The 20,519-nt window shown below is 36.2% G+C and overlaps 1 protein-coding gene across 3 annotated transcripts in view; it reads left to right on the forward strand.

Moving 5' to 3' along the window:
- LOC127872877 (nucleolar protein 8-like) overlaps positions 1-20,519 on the forward strand; it is a 37,197-nt gene that overhangs the window by 16,227 nt on the left and 451 nt on the right. For 2 of the 3 annotated variants that reach the window (XM_052416342.1, XM_052416351.1), the window contains 11 exons: positions 4,906-4,974; positions 5,697-8,567; positions 8,956-9,063; positions 9,905-10,045; positions 10,374-10,458; positions 11,738-11,867; positions 13,360-13,458; positions 14,098-14,330; positions 18,607-18,763; positions 19,060-19,172; positions 19,709-19,788. In XM_052416342.1, the coding sequence (XP_052272302.1) occupies positions 4,906-4,974; positions 5,697-8,567; positions 8,956-9,063; positions 9,905-10,045; positions 10,374-10,458; positions 11,738-11,867; positions 13,360-13,458; positions 14,098-14,330; positions 18,607-18,763; positions 19,060-19,172; positions 19,709-19,788 (4,086 nt within the window). The remainder of the gene's footprint in view (positions 1-4,905; positions 4,975-5,696; positions 8,568-8,955; positions 9,064-9,904; positions 10,046-10,373; positions 10,459-11,737; positions 11,868-13,359; positions 13,459-14,097; positions 14,331-18,606; positions 18,764-19,059; positions 19,173-19,708; positions 19,789-20,519) is intronic. The other variant, XM_052416362.1, reaches the window with a different exon arrangement.

Below are 20,519 nucleotides of genomic sequence, written 5' to 3' on the forward strand. Positions count from 1 at the left end.
TTGTTTCAAATTAATATTGTTAAAAAAAAAATCAATGCATGTATTTTGTAAAATGGCCTCTACATGACCAAAGCATGATAGGGCAGATTTTGTTCAAAGAGTTTAATTTTGTATTCCATAGCGTGTTTAACGACATTGGACTTATGGCCGCAATTAAACTCGAGTACAGTCTAAATTGGTTGGGTACATGTTAGTATATGTTCTGAACCAGGGTACAATAAAGTATACTTAAGAGTACCCAAGGTACCTGTAAGTAGAACCTGAGTCAATAATAACCAAGCGAGCGTCATGGGGCAAGCTGATGTTCTTAATTAAAAAAATGTCATTATGTTAACTCATCAGATTTAAGAACTTTATAAGCATGGAAGTTTTTTTTTAATGAATGTAATCCAATTATATCCTATGATAATGATTTTTAAGATCAGATGTTGATGTAAGATGGGCATTGATGATTTTTGGTTTCATCTGATTGTTTTACTTATTCATATAATGGGTATTGTGTGCTCACACATAAAATTGATTGTTGTACTTTCAACAAAGTGTTCAACGATATACTGGTATATCTGTATACCGCAATACACTCAAACTACACTGTGTCTTGGTATGGTTTTGCTGCATTTGGCGATTACAATTCCTGGTTGGCGATCAAAAATAAGATTTGAAAAACAAAGATCCTTTTTATGCCCCTCTTTGAAGAAGGGGTATATTGTTTAGGTTGGTCTGTTTGTCAGAAGACCTGTCACTAGACCAGTGTGAATGTTGGTAGATCAGTTGGTTTTCGATCAATAACTCGTCAACCAATTGGCTTGATACTTCACATGTGCATTGGCCTTGGACAGTAGATGACCCCTATTAAAATTGAGGGCACTCGGTCAAATGCCAAGGTTACTATCACACTAGGTGTTTTCTGATCAATAACTCGTCAACAAATTGACCCATTGGCTTGATACTTCACATATGCATTGTCCTTGAGCAGAAGCTGACCCCTATCGAAATTGAGGTCACTAGGTCAAAGTTACTATCACACTTAGTGTGAAAATCGTTTCCATTCAATTACTCAGCAACCAATTGACTGATTGGCTTGATACTTCACATGTGCATTGGCCTTGGACAGTAGATAACCCCTATTAAAATAAGGATCACTAGTTCAAAGGTCAAGGTCACTATCACACTAAGTGTGAAAATCGTTTCCTATCAATAACTTGTCAACCAATTGACCAGTCGCCATATACGCGATCGCTCCGCCCACTAAGTTATATTTTCATAAAATGCTTATTCCATTACTCAGACAGTCTTTGTGGCCGCAATAAACTAAATCTTATTGATTATTACCTCAGTTTGATAGACAGCTGGTGAATGATCATTTGACCAATTGGCTTGATACTTCACATGTGCATTGGCCTTGGACAGTAAATGACCCCTATTGAAATTAAAGTCACTAGGTCAAAAGTCAAGGTCACTATCACACTAAGTGGTTTCCGATCAATAACTCGTCAACAAATAGACAGATTGGCTTGATAATTCACATATGAATTGTCCTTGGACAGTAGATAACCCCTATCGGAATTGAAGTCACTAGGTCAAAGGTCAAAGTTACTATCACACTAAGTGTGAAAATCGTGTCCGATCAATAACTCATCACACAATTGACTGATTGGCTTGATACTTCTCATGTGCATTGGCCTTGGGCAGTAGATGACCCCTATTTAAATTGGGGTCACTAGGTCAAAGGTCAAGGTAACTATCACTCTAAGTATGAAAATTGTTTCTGATCAATAACTCGTCAGCAAATTGACTGATTGGCTTGATACTTTACATGTGCATTGGCCTTGGACAGTTGATGACCCCTATTGAAATTTGGGTCACTAGGTCAAAGTTCAAAGTCAATATCAATGACTCGTCTACTGATTCACCAATTGGCTTGATACTTCACATGTGCATTGGCCTTGGATAGTGGATGACTCAAATTGAAATTGGGGTCACTAGGTCAAAGGTTAAGGTCACTATCACACTAAGTGTGAAAATCGTTTCCGATCAATAACTTGTCAATGAATCGACCGATTTGCTTAATACTTCACATGTGCATTGGCTTTGGACAGAAGATGATCCCTATTGAATTGGGGTCACTAGGTAAAATGTCAAGGTTACTATCACACCAAGTGTGAAAATCGTTTCCAATCAATAGCTTGTCAACGAATTGACCAATTTTGCTTGATACTTCACATGTGCATTGGCCTAGGACAGTAGATGACCCAAATTGAAATTGGGGTAACTAGGTCAAAGGTAAAGGTCACTTAGTGTGAAAATCATTTCCGATCAACTACTTGTCAACCAATTTACCAATTGGCTTGATACTTCACGTGTATTGGGCTTTGACAGTAGATGACCCCGATTGAAATTGTGGTCACTAGGTCAAAGGTCAAGGTCACTGTTACACACTAAGTTTGAACTCATTTCTGATCAATAACTTGTCAACTGATTCACCGATTGGCTTGATACTTTCCATGTGCATTTGCTTTGGACAGTAGATGACCCCTATTGAAATTGGGGTCACTGGGTCAAAAGTCAAGGTCACTGTTACACACTTGGTGTGAAATTGTTTCTCATTAATAACTCGTAAACTGGTTCACCCATTGGCCTTATACTTCACATGTGCATTGGCCTTGGACAGTAGATGACCCCTACTGAAATTGTGGTCACAAGGTAAAAGGTCACTGTTGCACACTAAGACTTATTGAAATTGAGGTCACTAGTTAAAAACCCTGTTTTTTTTTAGGGGGGGGGGGGAGGCATGTGTTTCATCGCGGTCACTTGTTTTCAAATTCATTCTCAAACTTCCTGTTTTCAGGACGTATAAATAGCCGCAAACATAGTCTATCAATACTCCCTACAGAGCAATCGATACCTACTTCCGCATGTAATTGCCATAAATGACACATGGGGTAATAGATAATCCACTGACAAGAGATAGCATGACTGGCATATTAAATATTCAAGCTACATAACACAGTCATGTATGCTGACACGGTTGCATCAGGAGAAATTACCTGGTTACTTTCCAGTCGCCAAACTGTGATGTTCACTGTCCAGTCAGTTTACGAGAACGCTCATGAGGGCAGGTTTAACTGACGACTATAATTTTTTTATTGACGTAGGTCACGAAATTAGTGTTTATCACTAATAGATTGACAATGAATCACAGTTTTACCCTTTACGTAATTTAAAACAGTAATTAAAACAGTACATTAAAGAGGGCGTCTGGCATTATCATCACACCTTTTTAATGCAAACAATTACTTTAAACAATTGACACTTTTGACGAGTGAAGACAATAGCTGATAACAATTTTATGAGGCAACAATTTAAGTCCAGTACATAAATATTTCATTCATGTCTATTTATAGAACTTATTTACACCGTTTTTCTACAGCCACGTGATAGACATTTCTGCTACAAGTCCAATTGCACTTCTCTACCGCGTTCAACATTCACTATACATGTATAACCCGTGTTTTAATAAGAGTGCGAAATTGTTGCTGTCGTCTGTCAATTTACACCCATGGATAGCGTGCGAGTTGCAGAAGACGGTGTGTTGAGACTTAATATAAACATGCAACTAAGTCATACATGTAGTATGTTAGAAAGAACAATTTACATCCGAATTAATGCACACAATTTGAAAGTATTGACCGATTTAAACTATAGAAAAAATGAAATAATTTACCACTTATATATTGCAGTTAATGTATTTTTACAGAGACAAAAAGCACCAGACTACTTTGTTTGAAAAGTACATAAAGTTTAAAAGATATTGGTTGGGGGGACCATTCCTGTCAATACATTGAAATGAAAATAAAATAAATGAAGCATGTAATTTCAAAGGAAAATATTTTATTGTCCTTTACCGGTGAAACCGGAGGGGACTTATGGTTTGCACTCCGTCTGTCAGTCTGTCTGTCAGTCAGTCTGTCACACTTTTCTGGATCCTGCGATAACTTTAAAAGTTCTCCATATTTTTTCATGAAACTTGAAACATGGATAGATGGCAATATGGAGATTATGCACATCATTTCATTTTGTTCCTACATCAAAAATTCTGGTTGCTATGGCAACAAATATAAATAGATAAAACAAATTTTTAATGACAATGGTGGAGTTTCACCGGTAGGGGACCATATTGCTTGGCAATCTCTTGTTTAAATGTGGTTTGATATTGTAATACAATGCTAGTTGATACCAATAAATTTAAGAAAATAATGATGTTGTTCATTCTTTGTTAGTCTGCACTAATATTAAGAACAAATTAGCTGATATGTGGGTCGTCATCGTAGCGCTGAAATTTGGCTACTACTTTTTTTCCTTAGCACCAACCTCGACTTGCATGCGTTAAGCTGAATGACAAAAATTTGGGAATTTCAAAAATATAAAAAGACAACCTTAATAAAGTTGTTTACCTAGGTATCAGTATATTATGATGAATATCAGAAAATAGAAAAGTAGATAAAATAGCTTGCATCAAATTCTTTCTGACATTTTTTCCTACAATCTGTATGAAAATCGAATGGAGCCATATCTGTATTCTCGATTATATTGTCTCACTATCTAATAACATGCGCATTTATAATAATCCTAAATATATGCCTGTTAATTGCATAACAAAAGATAACATTCGATAGAGCTTCAATAATATTTGTACAGATGCATAGTGTACTTATGGACAAAGCTTTTAAAAACAAAATGGCAGATAGTACATTGTATGATCGTCATTAAAGTTTGCTGTGTTCTTATCATTAAGAAATTAAAAATTGTTCAGGTTCAGGCTACAATAAAATTTAAAATGATAATGATGATTATGTTACTGAAATAAATCTATGTCTGGTGCGTTAACTGATTTGTTTATTCCAGGACTGGATTGTTGGAAAATATGGCAGGGTATTGCCAGTTGTTAACGTTAAGAAATCAGGCACTAAAAAGGTGAGGAGTTTTGAATATCCTTTTTTTAACTGAAGACATCCATTTGGAAAAATACATTGCTTTAAAATGTTTGCATAAATTTATACTACTTATATAAAGTTACTTGAGCTGTAAGTTATATGTTACAAAGTAAAGGAGGGGTATATGGGACCTAGCCATTAAAAAAGCATAACATGTTTCATGTTTGCAAGGCAAACATCCTCCTCATTTCTCAAGCAATTGAATTCATAGTAATTTAAACCTTGAAATATGTCAATATGTAGTGAACATGTGCAAACAAAAACTTTTTAACCCTTAGTCATCCATTTATTTTCTACTTATGTGCCCTTGAACTTAGCATGGCTGCTATGCCAGGAACAAAAACTATTCCTTTTTGATCTCTTTAGTGACAATGGTTATTTTTTTAAACAATGTTTGATTGTGATTCTAAGTATTCAGAAGAAAAAAACAATTTTAACAGTCCCTACCAAAATCAGTTTGTGCTGTGGCAAAGCAAGTTTAATTTTTTGAGGCCAAGGCATACATTTTAAGAAGACTGGTTGGCAAAAAAATCAGGTCTAGAGCATATTTGTTGTTGTTTACTAGTTATTGGCATATTTCTTGTTAATGTAACTAGTTTACCGAACCTTGTGGCCAGTTATGTTTTTTGAAACAAAGATAAATTTAAAAATCATAGATTGTCACGCTCCTATGCCCTTATTTAGTTATCATGCTATTGACAGTTGCTGAAAGTGGACCCTTCCAAACTGACCCACAACCTTAAGAGGTTCACTGAAGACATTTCAATGGGTGAACTAAACGTGTCCAGCCTTACTTGGGAGATGGAGGACACAGACTCAGAGATAACAAAAAAGAGAAAAGGAGAATTCCCTGAAGTACAAAGTAGAAAAATTAAGAATCTGGTAGATAAAAGTGAAATGGAAAAACGGATCAAGGAAGTACTTGCTAACAGTGAGAGGCTGGAGAAAGAGAGGAAAATGAAAGAAAACCAGTTAGAGGTGGTTCCATTGACTGTGGGCTCCGTGGTTGAACAGAAAATAGTTGATTTTGCTGATAGTGATGTTGAATTGGGTAATGAAGTACCAGAACTGGCAAGATTTGATTCTGATTCTGAAGTTGATTCAAATCAAAATAATTTCAGTAAAATATCAAAGCAAAAGTTGATCAGCATGCAATCCAGTGCTGGAAAGAAAGGTTTATCTAAAAACAAGCCTATTGAAAAGTCAAAGATTGCTTATTTCCACAATAATGCATCTGAAAATGAACAGACAATTATTAAATCTCCAAGTGCCAATAACCAACTATCCGATAAAGGTTCTGCTACATTTGTAAGCTTGGAAACACCACAGATAAATGTTAGAATTGTTAAAGGTAAACAAAAGCTTAAAGCTTTTGGTGGCACAAAGGCACTTTACCAAAACACACAAAGCAAAAAAATCTTTGACACAGTGACCAAAGATTCAGTTGTAGAAGTGATCAAGACTATAAAGAAAGCTGAAGACATGCACATGAAGCAGGAAAGAAAAACACCTGACAAAATGCCTAAAGGAAAAACACTGCTTAATATGCCTAAACATATGGATGCATCGAAAAATAGTATAGGTCTAAATACATCTAAATCTGGTAAAAGTGAAAATAAAAGCTCGACTGACACAGGTTCTAAAAAGAAAAATCCAACCACAGGAAATGCAGACAGCAACAAAATGTTGAGAAATCCAGATGAAAACAGTGTATCTTCTGGAGACACAGACGATGTGATTTTAAAAAAGAAACTCAAACTTGACATTCACACAGACCAGAAGATGCTGGCAAAAGGAAAGCAGGTTCAAAGCTGGTTGTCAGGGCAGCATGTAGGGTATGAATTTTCTGCAGGGGAGGTGGCAGGTAGTGATCAGGTCCATAAAAGTGTGCATGTAGGTAATGAAAGGCCCTGGTCTAGATATAAGTATGAGAGTGGTGATGAAGAGGATGAAATTGATGATTTTGAGCAATTTGCTAAAATTGAGTTGAGAAAAATTGAAATGAATAAGCAAAAGGACAAGATGCCTTTCTCTTATCAGGTACAGAATACAAAAATCGTTTTTAGAGATTCTGAAAGGTTTGAATCATTGCATCATACACATGAGAAATCATTACTGTCAGTACCAAAAAATGTAAATGAAAACCATCAGAAGAAAGAGAATAAAGCATCAATTGTTGGAAGCAGTGATGAGGATGATAATGAAGATGATACAGATGAAGAGGAGGGCAGTAAAAGTGAGTCAACAGTATCAAATTATGATAGTAGTGAAGATGAATGTGAAAGTGGTTTCAAAAATATAATTGCTGAGGAAATGAAAAAAGTAATTTCAGAAACCTGTAAGTCTAATAAAAACTTGTCACAAACAAAAATGTGTCAGCCGATTGAGAGAAATGTATTAAGCAGTGCAAGTCCATATAAAAGAAAAGAAGAGGTTAAAACTGTGACTCAACATGAAATGAAAGTCTCTAATGCCAACAAAAGCCTGATTGAAGGTACATGTATTTCCAGCGATGATACTTCATATGATGATGACAGTGCAATATCTGATACTAAAATCGTTTTTGGAGACTCTGAAAGGTTTGAATCATTGCAGCATACACATGAGAAATCATTACTGCCAGTACCAACAAATGTAAATGAAAACCATCAGAAGAAAAAGGATAAAGCATCAATTGTTGGAAGCAGTGATGAGGATGATAATGAAGATGATACAGATGAAGAGGAGGGCAGTAAAAGTGAGTCAACAGTATCAAATTATGATAGTAGTGAAGATGAATGTGAAAGTGGTTTCAAAAATATAATTGCTGAGGAAATGAAAAAAGTAATTTCAGAAACCTGTAAGTCTAATAAAAACTTGTCACAAACAAAAATGTGTCATCCGATTGAGAGAAATGTATTAAGCAGTGCAAGTCCATATAAAAGAAAAGAAGAGGTTAAAACTATGACTCAACATGAAATGAAAGTCTCTAATGCCAACAAAAGCCTGATTGAAGGTACATGTTTTTCCAGCGATGATACTTCATCTGATGATGACAGTGCAATCTCTGATACTGAAACAAAACCAGTCAAACAAGATGACCTGCAATTAACAGGGCTTACTAATGACATTTATTCTATGAAAACAAAAGAGAATACTTCTCTTAGTTTAAAAGTTGTTAAGAAGAGTGGCATTGTTTCAAGTGGTGAAATAAGTGATGATCATTCTGACAGTGATGAATCAAGTAAAGAAAAAGTGTTATCTAATAGCTCCTGTAATGCATTGGTAATGAAAACTGTAGATAAGTGTGATAGTACCTCAAGTAGTAGTATCAGCGAAGACAGTAATGAACGGGAAATGGAAATAAAACAAACTTCCACCACAAACAACGCAGTTTTAAAAGCAAAACAGGCAAAAGAGGAGCAAATTAAAAATGTAATGGAGACCAAGAAGGTGATATCTAAAACCCAATCGAAGTCACAGAAGGTGGAAAGTAGTAAAGATTCAGATAAGAAGCGCTTAGAAGCCTTGAAGCAGAGGAAGATAGAGGCCTTGGATCAGAAGACTGCTATCCAGAAAGCCCTAGCTTCCACTGTTAGTATAGTTGTGTTCTTAAATTTATGTTTAGGTCTTTTTAAAGTTAATATAACCATTATTCATAAGGATCCTGGAGTGTTTTCACATCATCCAGTTCTTTTGTGGCATTTACAGACCGTAGTGTAAATAAGTAAATGTTTAATGTTATTGTGTCAACTTGTTTTGTTTTTCATCAAGTAAAAAAGTGAACATTGATTTCTGTTTAATGATTACAGCAGAAAGACAAGAATTGTGCACTGAACTAGAATTGTACTTTAACCCACTGCTTTTTCTTTAAGGTTCATAAATAAATTGTTTTTACACTCCTATGTTGTTTATATACTCCTATAAAGTTTGCATTGCTTATGAATAGATTGCATAGCTTTTCACAATCATCTAATTGCAGGATAAAGGTGTCTTCACTAACAAGAAGATTGTCTTTGATTCTGATGATTCTGAAGAAGAATTAACCACACGCACTGTTTCAATGGAAACCAGTGACACACCTATTAAGGTAAGGCCATTATTGTGTATATTAAAATAAGGGTATATTTCCTGTTTGTGGTTTAATTAAGCCTACTCTCCAATCAATGTTAACTTTTTATGAATTTGAGGGTTTTAAATCTGTTTAATTTCAAAATGTTAATAATTTCATATATAATGCTGGGAATTAAGTTGCCAACTAAATGTAACATTACAGTCCTTTATTTATGTCTGTTAGATTGAAGTTTTCAGAATTGATGCATCAGTGTGGCTTGAGGTTTGTGAAAGTATGGTTTTCTATAAAAATCTACCTGAAATATTAAGCAAAACAAATTGTAAAAAACAACATTTGTTCCTTTGACCAAAATCAATGCGTGAAGTGTCATTCCAGATTAGCCTGTGGAGTCCACACAGGCTAATCAGGGACGACACTTTCTGCCTAAACTTGATTTTTGGTAAGGAGTGACTTTCTTGAAACTAAAAATACCATAAAAGCTGAAAGTGTCGTCCCTGATTAGCCTGTGCGGACAAGTTACGCACAAGCATTATGCCCAGTTTTCTCAGAACGCGACTCAATTCAAAGAAGAATCATTGTATAGCCCTTTCAGTGCGGGAACCGAATTTTGAAGGCCTTTGCAAACAGTTTGGATCCAGATGAGACGCCACAGAATGTGGCGTCTCATCAGGATCCAAACTGTTTGCTATTGTGATAGTATTCTTTGGAAAAAAATCGAAGAAAATGCTAATTTTAGAAATTCAGCAGACGACATTTTAGCAGACGACAAATTTCCCAGCATGCAAAGGGATAGAACGACACACTTTGATTGTAGTCTTCACTGCCTATAGTTAATCCACTGTCTTGCTTGTTTCAGCCTGTCCCAGATAAAAGTAGTCGCCTCTTTGAGAGTTCTTCTTCAGGTGAGGACAGCAACACCAGCACAGATGATGATGATGATGATGATATAGCCAGATTTAACATAAAGCAGCAGTTTGAAGGCTCTGCTGGGAGGAAGGTAAGTGCAAATGTTATCTGCTTGCTTATTGGTTACATTCGCAAAATGTAGCGCAGTATCATTTTAAAAGCAACTCTCCTTACCGTAATACTAAAAAACCCTCTTTAGTTTTCAGCCATGATATTTTCAATTTGCCATCATATCTCTACTAAATTGTCAGATTTTACATATTTAAATATTTTTTATAATTTTTTATAAATGTGTGTTGAAAAATTACAAAAAATAAATTCCTACCCTAAGTAATTTAGTTATATGAGAAATTTGCCACATGAATTGAGAGAGCTTTTGTAAAGGTCTGTAGCAGTGTAACTGTGACATTGCCTTGCAGTTAGCTAGCCTGCAGTCTCAATTTGGTAATGATGAAAGATTCAAACTGGACGCAAGATTTGCAGAGCCGGACTCAGAAAATGAAGGTTCAGCTTTTGTTTATATTATGTCCAGGATTTAGTTGTTAATTTACATGTAAAAAACAGTATAATGTAAAAGATGTCCATGTTATGGTTTTGCAGTTCCGTAAGGTTTTTAACATGATCTAATCGCAAATAAAACTTCTTTAATCTTGTAAATTAAATATTTAACTGAAGACTGATCTGGGTTTAGAATTTAGAATTGTAAATAGTAAATATTAGGTATTTTATGACTCTTGCACAAATGCATGGGTATGCATTTTTATGGCCCTAGATCGAATGATCGGGGGTATATTGTTTTTGGCCTGTCTGTTTGTCATTGTATGGTCTGTCTGTCTATCACAAACTTTAACCTTGGTTAAACTTTTGCAAAAACTTTTGTAATATTGAAGATAGCAACTTGATATTTGGCATGCATGTTTATCTCATGGAGCTGCACATTTTGAGTGGTGAAAGGTTAAGGTCAAGGTCATCCTTCAAGGTAATTTTTTTTCAAAGCTGCTCAGTATAGGGCATTGTGTTTCTTACAAACACATATCTTGTTTAAAGTAAGACCTAATCTGCTAGAACACGTTATGTATCATATACTATAGTGATAACATGTGTTTGCTGTACTAATTAACCATGAGAATCAGTGACAACACTCTAACCTCTTTACTGGTATGTTTAAAGTAAGAACGAATTTTATAGTAAATATCAGTGTTTGGTTAATATTTCTGAACAAAAACAACTGTAGTCTATTGTTATTATGTTGCTGGTCACTTTTAATCTTCATTTCATAGTAATGAAATGAAGATAGATAAATACATGCACTACTACTTGGCAGACATAACTGACAGAACCTTCTTTTGACAATGCCTTGAATAATAACTCAAGGTTAAGTCTAAGTTTTCATTTCTCAGCAATGCTCATAAAATGACCGAAAGGATTTACCCATATTAATGTGACTCTGCAATTGGTGTATTTATGTCCCCCACCACTATAGTGGGGGACATATTGTTTTTTCCCTGTCTGTTGGTTGGTTGGTTTGTGTGTTTGCCACAACTTTAACATTTTGCCATACCTTTTGCAATATTGAAGATAGCAACTTCATATTTGGCATGCATGTGTATCTCATGGAGCTGCACATTTTGAGTGGCGGAAGGTCAAGGTCATCCTTCAAGATCAAATATATAGCTTCAAAGCGGCGCAGAAGGGAACATAGTGTTTCTGAAAAACACATATCTTGTTTTTTTAAATAATTTTACAAGAAGTCATGAATGATGATTTGTAACCATTACCTCAGGAGCTGCTGCCAATGACACAGGGGATGTTGAGGGTGAGAGGGTGCGGTCCCTGCAGATCTTGCAGTCCATAGTGGGCGTGAAGAATGTGAAGGCTGTTAGCAGGCAGGCCCGCCTCAAGGCCACATTCAGGTACCGGTCTCGCTCTGGGGAAACGGGGCTTAATCCATGTGATCAACGTGAAGTCCGAGATCAGCCGGTTCAGGCTGCACATGCTAATCAGGGATAACTTTTTCCACTTAGACTGGATGTTTGCTAAAAAAAGTCTGCCTTTAAACGAAAAATATAATACAAGCGGAGAGTGTAGTTTCTGATTTGGTTATGCAGACTGCACAGGCTAATCTGGGACAATACTGTACACACATGCAGACTGCACAGGCTAATCTGGGACAATACTGTACACACATGCAGACTGCACAGGCTAATCTGGGACAATACTGTACACACATGCAGACTGCACAGGCTAATCTGGGACAATACTGTACACACATGCAGACTGCACAGGCTAATCTGGGACAATACTTTACACACATGCATCCTTTTTACTAGAGCCAGTCTCATACCTATGTTACATTTGGTGTAAAAACATACATGTCAATGTTTTACCTTTTGTATAGAGGCTATATGAAGGCAGCTGAGCACAACCTAATGTGATATCCCCCACTGTGTGATGGATCACAAATGTCTCTGTTTGGATTAATTGTGTCGCGTTCTGAGAAAACTGGGCATAATGCATGTGCGTAACGTGTCGTTCTTAATTAGACACTTTCCGCCTAAATTGGATTTTTGCTAAGAATTTAAATGAAAAATGTCATAAAAGCGGAAAGTGTCGTCCATGATTAGCCTGTGCAGATTGCACAGGCTAAACTGGAACACCACTTTATGCACATGCATTTTGCCCAGTTTTCTCAGAATAGACTCGATTTATGTTGGACTGATCACATGTCTGTTTCTGTGTATGACAGGCTCTAATTCAGATTTTACATATTATACATCTGCTGCTAAGTTGAACTTTTCCTTGATGTCTTTGTTACTTATTTATCATCCAACTGTGTATTCATTGGTCTCAATTTCAAGGCTGTGCTTTGAGTTTAGTTATTGAATGTAATTAAATTGAACAATAATACTTCCTTATTATGCTTGATATTGTTTTACTGATCTCTATTATGATATTATTTCAAAAATGGATCTGAAAGAAGAAGGGCAGTTGTCAGTCATATTTTACTTGTAAACCAGCTTTCCCGGAAAGATATAAAGATCGACTGCAATTATATCCCTGATTGAGGTTAAATTCAGTAAAAATAAAAATAAACAGACTTACAAAATATCAAATGAAGATTGCAAAAAATGAAACATTTTTTAGCCCGGCGTTTTCAGAGAAAACCCGAGGTATTGTCATAGCCAGCTCATCGTGTCGTCCGCTGTCCGCGCCGTGCTGGAACCTTAACATTTGGTTAAGGTTTGGAACATTGGCTCTAAAATCAAATTGCTTCCACCTACAACTTTGAAACGTCATATGTAGATGCACCTTGATGAGTTCTACATGCCACACCCATTTTTGGGTCACTAGGTCAAAGATCAAGGTCACTGTGACCTTTAAAAAATAAATAATTAATTTCTGCAGGGACATAGCAACACTGAAGTATGATCCGTCTAAGGAGGAACACAAGGGGTTTGAGATGAAAATGGAACCCAAGAAAGACAAGGCTGCTGACTCTCTGAAGTAACCACTAGTTCTTGTTTATTTGATCATGTCATTTCAACTATTGTAAACGTAACAATGTGCAAATAGGATATAGCATTTCATTATAAAACATGTGTACAGATAAATGTCAATTAAAGTTGTGCAGTTATTGATTGAAAGGGATGTTCACAGACAAAAGGCTCATATATTAAAAAGCTATGTAATAGCATTATTTGTTGTAAAACAACCAGTTGTTTAATCTGGAGAAGCTATGTTGTAGGACAATTGATTGGTAAATCTCTTTTTTCGTAATCAGCTAACACATGGCAATAGTGAAACAATGTCATTTGAAGGATTATTATTTTAAGCCTCATTTTGCTGTAGGTCACCAGATAATGATAGCCTATGTCTTGACAAAAATCATAATATGAATTAACTCTTTTAAGTGCTGGAACCAAACTTTGAAGGCCTTTGCAAACAGTTTGGATCCAGATGAGACGCCACAGAACATGGCATCTCATAAGGATCCAAACTGTTTGCTATTCTTATAGTATTTTTTGAAAAAATCGAAGAAAATGCTAATTTTAGAAATTCAGCAGACAACATTTTAGCAGAAGACAAATTTCCCAGCATGCAAAGGGTTAAAACCCCATTTTGTTACCCCTCTTATTTTCATAGGTCACCAAACGATGAGAGTGAAGCAAAGGAAAGCGCAGAAGCCCAGCCCTCTGAAGAACCCATGCCTGAGGTAGGCAAGGAGAAGTTCTATGAGATCTCAGAGTCCCTGAAAGAGGCCTTTGCACCCAGGTCCCAGGAGAGGACAGGAAGTGCTGGGTTCTCCCTGCTGGCGGCCTTTGGGAGGGTGAAGGACTCGGAGGATGAGGACAGCAACAAGGGGCACGACTTTGAAGGTGCCAAACAGTCATTCTTAGACTAGTGATACAAAACAAAGAATTGTCTGACAATTGCAATTCAATACATAAAAATTAATATCTAGTCTGAATATTAGTTAAACCATATGGTACTATGGGTTGACTCCTGGTCAGTCCATCTGAAAAAACTTGAAACCGCCATAACTCAAACAGTTCTAAAGCATGGTTGATGAAACTCATATGTGGATAGAGGACGTATAAGGATTATGCAGGTTATTTCATTTTTGTCAGACCAAAGTTGAGTTTTATATGGTTACATAAATAATTGGAAACTCCCAACTACATTAACTCTTCCAGTGCTGGAACCGAATTTCGATGGCCTTTGCAAACAGTTTGGATCCAGATGAGACGCCACAGAACGTGGCGTCTCATCAGGATCCAAACTGTTTGCTATTCTGATAGTATTCTTTGAAAAAAATCAAAGAAAATGCTAATTTTAGAAATTCAGCAGACAACATTTTTGCAGATGACAAATTTCCCAGTATGCAAAGGGTTAACCCTATAGAGGACTGCTGAGTTGTCTTTGCAAAGGTCTGGGTAATGATGCATAGGTTGATGGCATATTGTGGCAGCGTCATCTTTGGGTTTCCTTCTCCTAATTTTCAAATGCATAAAGATGTTGTTATGATACTTCATACATAGACATCATTCTGTATTTAAAGTGCAAGCAATACCTTATATCGTAATTACTCTTAAGTTTTCGGAACATTCTAATTTGTGGAAGTCCCCTGTTTATGCCCCCGGTAGGGTGGCATATAGCAGTTGAACTGTCCGTCTGTCAGTATTTCAGTATGTGTGTATGTCAGTATGTGTGTATGTCAGTCTGTCCGTCGTCCGGAAAAAACTTTAACGTTGGCCATAACTTTTGCATTATTGAAGATAGAAACTTGATATTTGGCATGCATGTGCATCTCACAGAGCTGCACATTTTGAGTGGTGAAAGTTGAAGGTCATCCTTCAAGGTTAAATGTCTAATATATGGCGTCCGTCCGTCCAAAAACTTTAACATTGGCCATAAATTTTTCACTATTGAAGATAGCAACTTGATATTTGGCATGCATGTGTATCTCATTGAGCTGAACATTTTTAGTGGTGAAAGATGAAGGTCAAGGTCATCTTTCAAGGTCAAATGTCAAATATTTGGCATCTGTCCGTCCGAAAACTTAAACATTGGCCATAACTTTTTTAATATTGAAAATAGCAACTTGATATTTGGCATGCATGTGCATCTCACGGAGCTGCACATTTTGAGTGGTGAAAGGTGAAAGTCAAGGTCATCCTTTCAGGTCAAATGTCTAATATATGGCGTCTGTCCATCCGTCTGAAAACCTTAACATAACTTTTTCACTATTGAAGATAGCAACTTGATATTTGGCATGCATGTGTATCTCATGGAGCTGAACATTTTGAGTGGTGAAAGGTCAAGGTCAAGGTCATCCTTCAAGGTCAAATGTCAAATATATGGCGTCTGTCCGTCCGAAAACTTTAACATTGGCCATAACTTTTTCAATATTGAAGATAACAACTTGATATTTGGCATGCATGTGTATCTCATGAAGTTGCACATTTTGAGTGGTGGAAGTTCAAGGTCAGATCATCCTTCAAGGTCAAAGATCAAAAAAAATAATTCAAAGCGGCGTTCTCATGAAGCTGCACATTGTGAGTGGTGGAAGTTAAAAGTCAAGGTCATCCTTCAAGGTCAAAGGTCAACAACAGCAAAAAAATTCAAAGTGGCGTTATCATGAAGGTGCACATTTTGAGTGGTGAAAGGTCAAGGTCATCCTTCAAGATCATAGGTAGAGAAAAAAAAAATGTTCAAAGTGGCGTTATCATAAAGCTGCACATTTTGAGTGGCGGAAGGTCAAGGTCATCCTTCAAGGTCAGAGGTCAAAAAATAAATAATTTCAAAACGGCGTTCTCATGAAGCTGCACATTGTGAGTGGTGGAAGTTCAAGGTCAAGGTCATCCTTGAAGGAAAAAAAAAATCAAAGCGGCATTATCATGAAGCTGCACATCGTGAGTGGTGGATGGTCACGGTCATCCTTCAAGGTCAAACAAACAAACAAAAAAATTCAAAGTGGCGTTCTCATGAAGCTGCACATTTTGAGTGGTGGAAGTTCAAGGTCAAGGTCATCCTTCAAGGTCAAAGGTAAATTTATTTATTTTTTAAATCAAAGCAGCGCAATAGGGGGCATTGTGTTTCTGACGAACACATCTCTTGTTTATGATAATTATTTTTTGTAACTCTAAATTTTCTGACATATGGGTTTTCAAAAATAATTTCTGACTTTATTTTTGGACAGTGCATTTTACAGAGCTACTTTACCAGATTTTTTCAACCGTTTTCGTTTGTCTGGTGTCACATTGTGTTTTTTATGACTGGATTAAGGTGAATGCCGTTGGGCGATGGACCATTACAATTGCGTTATTGGATAAACAACCATGTAAACTGGGGAATAAACACTTGTTTCACCTCAGGATAATAGTGTGACAAATATTAATCGCTCCAAAACGTAATGCATCCATATTTTTGTAAAAACAATGTAGGTGTAAGACAACAACTGGCTAACAAACACAAAATTGTTTGCAGATTTTTATTTGATTGTATTAATGACAGGATAATTCTAGATCATCTTTGATTGTTGGTCAAAAAGAGCCTTGTAGTAAATTTTTGTACACAAACTATGCAAAATTATTGTTAGGCTTTAATATGTACACATGTATATACTTTATTTTTACTATACAGCATTGTATTTATACCCCCATTACCATTGGTAATGGGGGCTTTATAGGAGTCACTTTGTCGGTTGGTCGGTCTGTCCCAAAATTTCATCCGATCTTCACCAAACTTGGTCACAAGTTGTATCTAGATGATGTATAGGTAAAGTTTGAATATGGGTCATGCCTGGTCAAAAACTAGGTCACGGAGTCACTTAGTGTGTTTTAAACCAAAAGTTTGTCCGGACCATAACTATGTCATTTATTGTTAGACTTTAAAATAACTTTGTACATTTGTTTACCATCATGGAACTGTGTGTCGTGTGAAAAAATTATGTCGATATCTCCAAGATCAAGGTCACACTTTGAGTTCAAAGGTCAAATGCTTGTCCAGGCCATAACTTTATCATTTATTGTGAGATTTTAAAATCATTAGGCAAATTTGTTCACCATCATTGGGCGGTGTGTCGCGCGAAAGAATTAGGTCGATATCTCCAAGGTCAAGGTCACACTTTGAGTTCAAAGATCAAAAATGAGCTTGTCCCGACAATAACTATGTCGTTGATTGTGAGATTTTAAAATCATTTGGCACATTTGTTCACCATCATTGGACGGTGTGTCGCGCGAAAGAATTACGTTGATATCTCCAAGGTCAAGGTCACACTTTAAGTTCAAAGGTCAAAAATCGCCATAAATGAGCTTGTCTGGGCCAAAACTATGTTGTTCATTGTGAGATTTTAAAATCATTTGGCACATTTGTTCACCATCATTGGCCGATGTGTCGCGCGAAAGAATTACGTTGATATATCCTAGGTTAAGGTCTCACTTTGAGTTCAAAGGTCAAAAATGGCGATAAATGATCTTGTCCGGGCCATAACCATGTCATTAATTGTGAGATTTTAAAATCATTTGGCACATATGTTCACCATTATTGGCCGGTGTGTCGCGCGAAAGAATTACATCGATATCTCCAAGGTCAAGGTCATACTGTGAGTTCAAAGGTCAAAAATGGCCAAAAATGATCTTGTCCAGGCCATTACTATGTTATTAATTATTAATTGTGAGATTTTATAATTACTTGGTACATTTGTTTACAATCATTGGACAATGTGTCATGCACAAGAATTTGGTCACTATCTCCAAGGTCAAGGTCACACTTGGAGTTCGAAAGTGAAAAATGGCCATAAATGAGCTTGTCCGGGCCATAACTATGTCATTCATTGTGAGATTTTAATTTTACAAGGGGGTGATATAAGGCATTAATACTATGGACTTTATTCATGTTGTTTAACTGTATCTGATTGTCCATTTTAGATATTTAGAGTGTCTCAAAATTTTCTGAAGTCGGATTTAAAAAAATAAAAATTTGTATCTAAATTTTCAAAAACTTAAGTTATTATGGTACCTTGCTTGGGATTTCAGGTTAAGTGGATGGTGACAAGGTCAATGTGACTTGTTAAAAGCAACAAAGCATAAAACAGTTTTTAGATGATAAATGGAGAAAGAAATGTGATGTTTTACTGTAATGTGGTTGCAGGTAACGGGTTGTCTGTTGAGATTCCCTCCATTCTGAGGACTGACCAGCTCTCGCTGGAAAGCAGGTTTAAAGTAGACGAAGAGGACAGTGGGGAAGAGAATGAGGAGGAATACATTGATGATGACGAGGAAACATTGGTTGCTGCCCCTCAACCACGGTGCGTCTGAGTTTTTCTTATGCATCTCATTTTGATCGTGCTAGTTCAGTTCATAGACTTAACTTAGCAATAACAGGTGTTTTATCTGTAAACAAAATATGGCTAAAGCCATTTTTTACTCATACATTTTGCTGATACTACTTTCCATTTAATTTTATCCTCATAAAAACCTGAATAAGTGTGCACAAGTTTTATTGTTGCAATTTTTCACTGACCTCTTGATATGTTTTTTTTTAATGAAAACTTACTTTGTAAAAAAATAACAATTGCAAAATTATGTGTTGGTTATATTTAAGACCTACTGATACTAAGTCTGTAGAGTCAATGGATGTTGATCGAACTAAAGACGCCACCAAACCCATCACTCCATCAACATTCTTCTTTGCTGCTGGCGATCAACGTCTTAAAGGTAGGACTGAGGCTGGTGTTGAACTAACAAGTTGAAGAACAGATTGTTTTACCTCTCTGTTTTGTCCAAGGATTTTATGTAAATATGAGCTAATGTTTGGAAAAAATGGGATGAATGATTGGGCATTAAGTGCCGTCCCTACTCCCAGATTATGTTATCATTTGGCTCTAGACTTTGCGCTTAAATGGAATTTGTTGTTTAATTTTGTGTGTGTTTTTTAATGAAAACCCCGTCTAGTTTGACATTCCTGATTATCTTGTGCAGGCAGATTTGGGATGACACTGCGCATTCTAGTAAGCCCTGTTTTACCAGAGTGAAGCTTATTTGATTTGATTATACAACCGTGCATTATTTTTCAGCACTGAAATGTAAAGTCATTACTGGTCAGCTAAGTCCAGAATTTTGGAATTGCCAAAGACATTTACTTCAACTATTTAGACTTAAGTAGTCCTGTTTTGGTGTTGTTTGTGTTCAGTACAATTGCCATTATTTCAAATGTTTTACTTAACAAAAAAGCAATAATGTAAATATTTCAGACGGTGCCATGTTTTACCGGAGGGATGATTTGGATACTCTGAGAGAAAAATGGCTTCAAAAAAGACCAACACTTGTTGAGGTATGCCTGAACATTGATCAGTGAACATTAATGATGTAACACTTCCATGTTTCTCTGTTTTCGTCACATTTTTATGTCCCCCACCACTGTAAAGGGGGACATATTGTTTTTGCCCTGTCTGTTGGTCTGTTGGTTGGTTGGTTTGCGCCAACTTTAACATTTGCAATAACTTTTGCAATATTCAAGATAGCAACTTGATATATGGCATGCATATGTATCTCATGGAGCTGCACATTTTGAGTGGTGAAAGGTCAAGGTCATCCTTCAAGGTCAAAGATCAAAAAAACTAAATCAAAGCGGTGCACAAGGGGACATAGTGTTTCTGACAAACACATTTCTTGTTGTTTTTGAAATACTTGCACTTTCGTGTTGTCATATCTATCCCTACAAATTATGCATGTTGGTAAATTCATATATACAAGAATTTTTAACTGAACTTTTTTTACCCCCCACCTATGGTGGAGGGATATAGAATTGGTGTTGTTAGTCTGTCCATCCGTCTGTACATCTGTCACAAACTTTTCAGGGCTATATCTCAGACATTATATACGATATCGACATGAATCTTCATGGGTATATATATCAAAGATGAGATTTTGCGGCGATATCAATTCAATGAATTTGCTTGTTTTCCAATAAAATAAGATAAACTGTCATCTTGACTACATCACACTTGCTTATACATTGTTCATATGTTGCTTATTGGTATACACTGACAGTAACGGATATTA

This window comes from Dreissena polymorpha, chromosome 1, assembly GCF_020536995.1.
Source record: "Dreissena polymorpha isolate Duluth1 chromosome 1, UMN_Dpol_1.0, whole genome shotgun sequence".
In the NCBI taxonomy this organism is placed as follows: Eukaryota; Metazoa; Mollusca; class Bivalvia; order Myida; family Dreissenidae; genus Dreissena; species Dreissena polymorpha.